Genomic DNA, 3364 nt, shown 5'->3' with positions numbered 1-3364 from the left:
TGCTTAACTTATACATATCAACTATTAGTTCTAATTTTGTTAACATGTGGTGTTTGTTGATACCATTTTGTGTTTGATCTGCGTCTATTGACACATTCATGCGTGTTCTTATGAATTGTTGATGAAACTATGCTGTTAACGATTTCAGTAAAGTGGTTAATGTGGCACTCTGCTATCAGTCGTGCAAAATGGATCGAAGGAAAACAAATATATAAATGATGAGGCAAACTCCTTGTCTGAAAGAGTAAAACTAATGTTCAATTTACCTTGGCCATCACGCAAACACCGCTCAGTGAGTATAGGACGTACTGTATTTACATGAGGGAGGAATGTCCGTCACCCAAGGTCACATGTATTTGCTGACATACATACAATTTTTCGCCTAGGCATTTTTTGAAGTACATGTATATTAGTAATTAGTAATTCTGGCCTTGTTTTATGGTTCACTAGAAAACATCAATTTAACTCAAACTATCGATCTGCTTGATCATTGTTGAAAATATCTCCCGAAAATAGTTTTTCATTCTAGGAAAGACAAATCGACCCCCTCTTCAAATGAGCAGGTTATATTTTTAACTTCCTTTTATTTTAGCTAGCTATGTATCTACACTAAAGTTCTATCCATTCCCGGGAAGAATAATTGCAATTTACTGTAGCCTAAATTATTTTTATTTTTTCAGCAAGAAATTTCTGAAATCTCAGACATACTCTAATTTTCACTTCCCGGTATCTAATCAACATTCATTAGAATAAATTAAGGCGGTATGGGACACCTGTCGATATTAACTTCATTATTATCAAATTTTACAATATTTAACAAAAAACAAATGTTTTTTGGAAAGGTAAAATATATTAATACTCCAGCGGAATTCGAACTCGTAACTTTTCGATTAGAAGTGCGTCACCACATGAAAATGTCCCAAACCACCTTAAGTTGTGAATGGGTATTTATAAACACAATGTTATGGGATTTGGATAGCTTATAATACGCGGAAGGGGGTACATGTGTATTTGCTAAACGATTATTTTTCCACCTATTTTGTACCGTATATTAATCATTTTTTAAAAACACATCCTTCAGTTGGCAAAAATGAATTGAAAATTTTTATGTAAACCGGACCTTCTCGATTGATTTTTTCTTCATTCTCTCACCTTTGCTGAAATGGGTTGCATGTATTCAATAACGTAGTTTTTATTTTCAGGGTCATTTCTCGGCAACATTCGGTATGAATAACATTTTACATGAACCATTAAATTTACTCAAAACACATAAATGTGTCTCGAAATCTCAAAATACATAGACTGAAATAATATTTGAGTTCAGTATGGGATTGGTTATATTAGTGTGTAAGAACTATACAGATTTGATCATATTTGTAATATTATAATGAATTGTTAATCTAAAAAGCCTGCAAAAATCATGGCAACAGCATACAGAGAGCTATTTCTGTACTCTGCGCAAGCATAGCTATCAGTCGTGCAGCTCCAAACAGATCTACTACACAGTTTTATAGAGGCATTCTTCAGCTGTCCGATAGTAACAACGGACACAAACTTGTATCTGGGAAACTTGAGCGCCTTCACAACGTCCCGCGCTTCTTCGCTGAGCTTTTTGGATAAATGGCGGCAAAGATTCGGCTCATACTGCACGTGTTTTAGGGCAATGCTGAGTATGTGGTATAAATGAGTCTGTACGAGATTTGGGTTAAATTTCTTCAGAGGAATATTGATTGTAAAGTTCCCGGTTTCTTCGAGGTTCTGTAGTCTTGTTTTTTGGTTGGTCAGTAAAGTTTTGGCGATTTTGTTTACGGTAAATGCTTTCGTTATATCAATCACAGGCTCCAAGCTAGGCCGTCTTTCGGCATCAGGTGTCTGTAACAAGTCCGAGGGAACGTTTTCTGCTTGAGAACGAGTGGTAAAGGAACTGATGTTGGCCGCCTTCATTAGTTGGACAGCTTTGGTTGATATTATCGAGGACATTTTAACATCCTGTTGCCTGTCCTGAGTTTCCTCTGGCTTTCCAATGTCTCTGTTCGGCGTGCCCTTGGCCGTTTCGACTTGAATCTGCAATGCAGTTTGGAAGAAGGAATCCTGGTCACCGTCAGTGTCTGTGCCAACCTCAGAAACGGTCTGCCGTGATTTCGAGGTAGATCCCTAAAAAAATAACCAACTACACAAATAACATAAGTTGCTCCTTTATAAGTTCATTTATTAGATTGATTGATTGAAAACACATTTTATTATCCAAAGTATCGTTAAAATCAGGTGCATTTTCAATAACGAACGTATATATATTGCATAAGATGTAACAATATAATTATATATTTTTTTCTTCGCGTTACCATTGCGGTAGATCACATACTCGTTCATTTGATAGAAAAATGTTATATCGATAAATATATGATTAACGAATAATTACAAGAAAACTTAATTACCTGCAATTAATGGGTTTACAGATTTTATATTTTAAGTTTAAATTCAAAACAACAGAAATATTTGGGTTTGTTATCTTGTGGAATACGACTCACCTGTGCCATTTCATGAATCTGTTCTTTGGGTTGTAATAAACTACGTGACATACCAAGCCTTCACGTAAGACTACATTCTATCTCTGTCTCTCTATCTATATATAGTTACATGCATTGTACAAGAAGAAAAACAGCCAGGTGCTAGGATATACATGTATTAGTTATTCATGGGATCGTTAAATATGTATGAACGTCCACATTGAATGAACATAAATACTCGTCTTAATTCTATCAGGGTGTCAACTTGGAATAGTAAAGATACCCGAGTAATAGAAGTAACGGGTATTTGGTGTCAAATTGGTTCCAGATAGGTCACTGCTAGGTGCCATGTTTCCTGCAGTTGTGTTCAGGCATAGAAAGTATTTAATTAATTCATCTATTGCGTGTGAACATAGTCCAAATATACAAAGGGACATATTACATGTACATATGTTTGAGAACTTTTATAATTTCGTTATTTGAATATAATTATATGTTCAATTATAGATCAGATTTTACATGTGCATATAATCAACGGAAGGAAGTGAATTGAAACTCCTTAACTGTATAATTATACATGTAATACTCCATAATTTAGGAAAATCGACTTTGATATTTTATTTACATTTTCCTTTTTCATAAATTCCCCGTTTATTTATTTCAACACAAAATAGCCCAAATTTTGAATATTGTAATGATCTGGTGTATTTTATAGGCGTATATTTTGTGACATACATGTACTATAGATAAATCTATGCCATAGATATGATAGGAATATTCACGGCCACGAAGGCAGCCCTGAGGAACACTAGATAGAATGTTCTATCGTAATGAAATGACAGATGTCCTACGGACCC

At 34.7% G+C, this 3364-nt stretch overlaps 1 protein-coding gene across 1 annotated transcript; it reads right to left on the bottom strand.

Annotated features, from left to right (window-relative positions):
* Window positions 1-1319: 1319 nt before the first annotated feature.
* Window positions 1320-2596, bottom strand: LOC105326826 (dynein light chain Tctex-type 4). Its single transcript, XM_034475598.2, has 2 exons — window positions 2529-2596; window positions 1320-2154 (listed from the first exon to the last, which is right to left on the bottom strand). The coding sequence occupies exons 1-2, from the start codon at window positions 2577-2579 to the stop codon at window positions 1396-1398; spliced, it is 810 nt and encodes a 269-aa protein (XP_034331489.2). The 5' UTR covers window positions 2580-2596; the 3' UTR covers window positions 1320-1395.
* Window positions 2597-3364: the final 768 nt, after the last annotated feature.

Source organism: Magallana gigas, chromosome 9 (assembly GCF_963853765.1).
Source record: "Magallana gigas chromosome 9, xbMagGiga1.1, whole genome shotgun sequence".
Taxonomy (NCBI): Eukaryota; Metazoa; Mollusca; class Bivalvia; order Ostreida; family Ostreidae; genus Magallana; species Magallana gigas.
The sequence above is the reverse complement of the archived record's forward strand: the minus strand, read 5'-3'. Positions and strand labels throughout refer to the sequence as shown.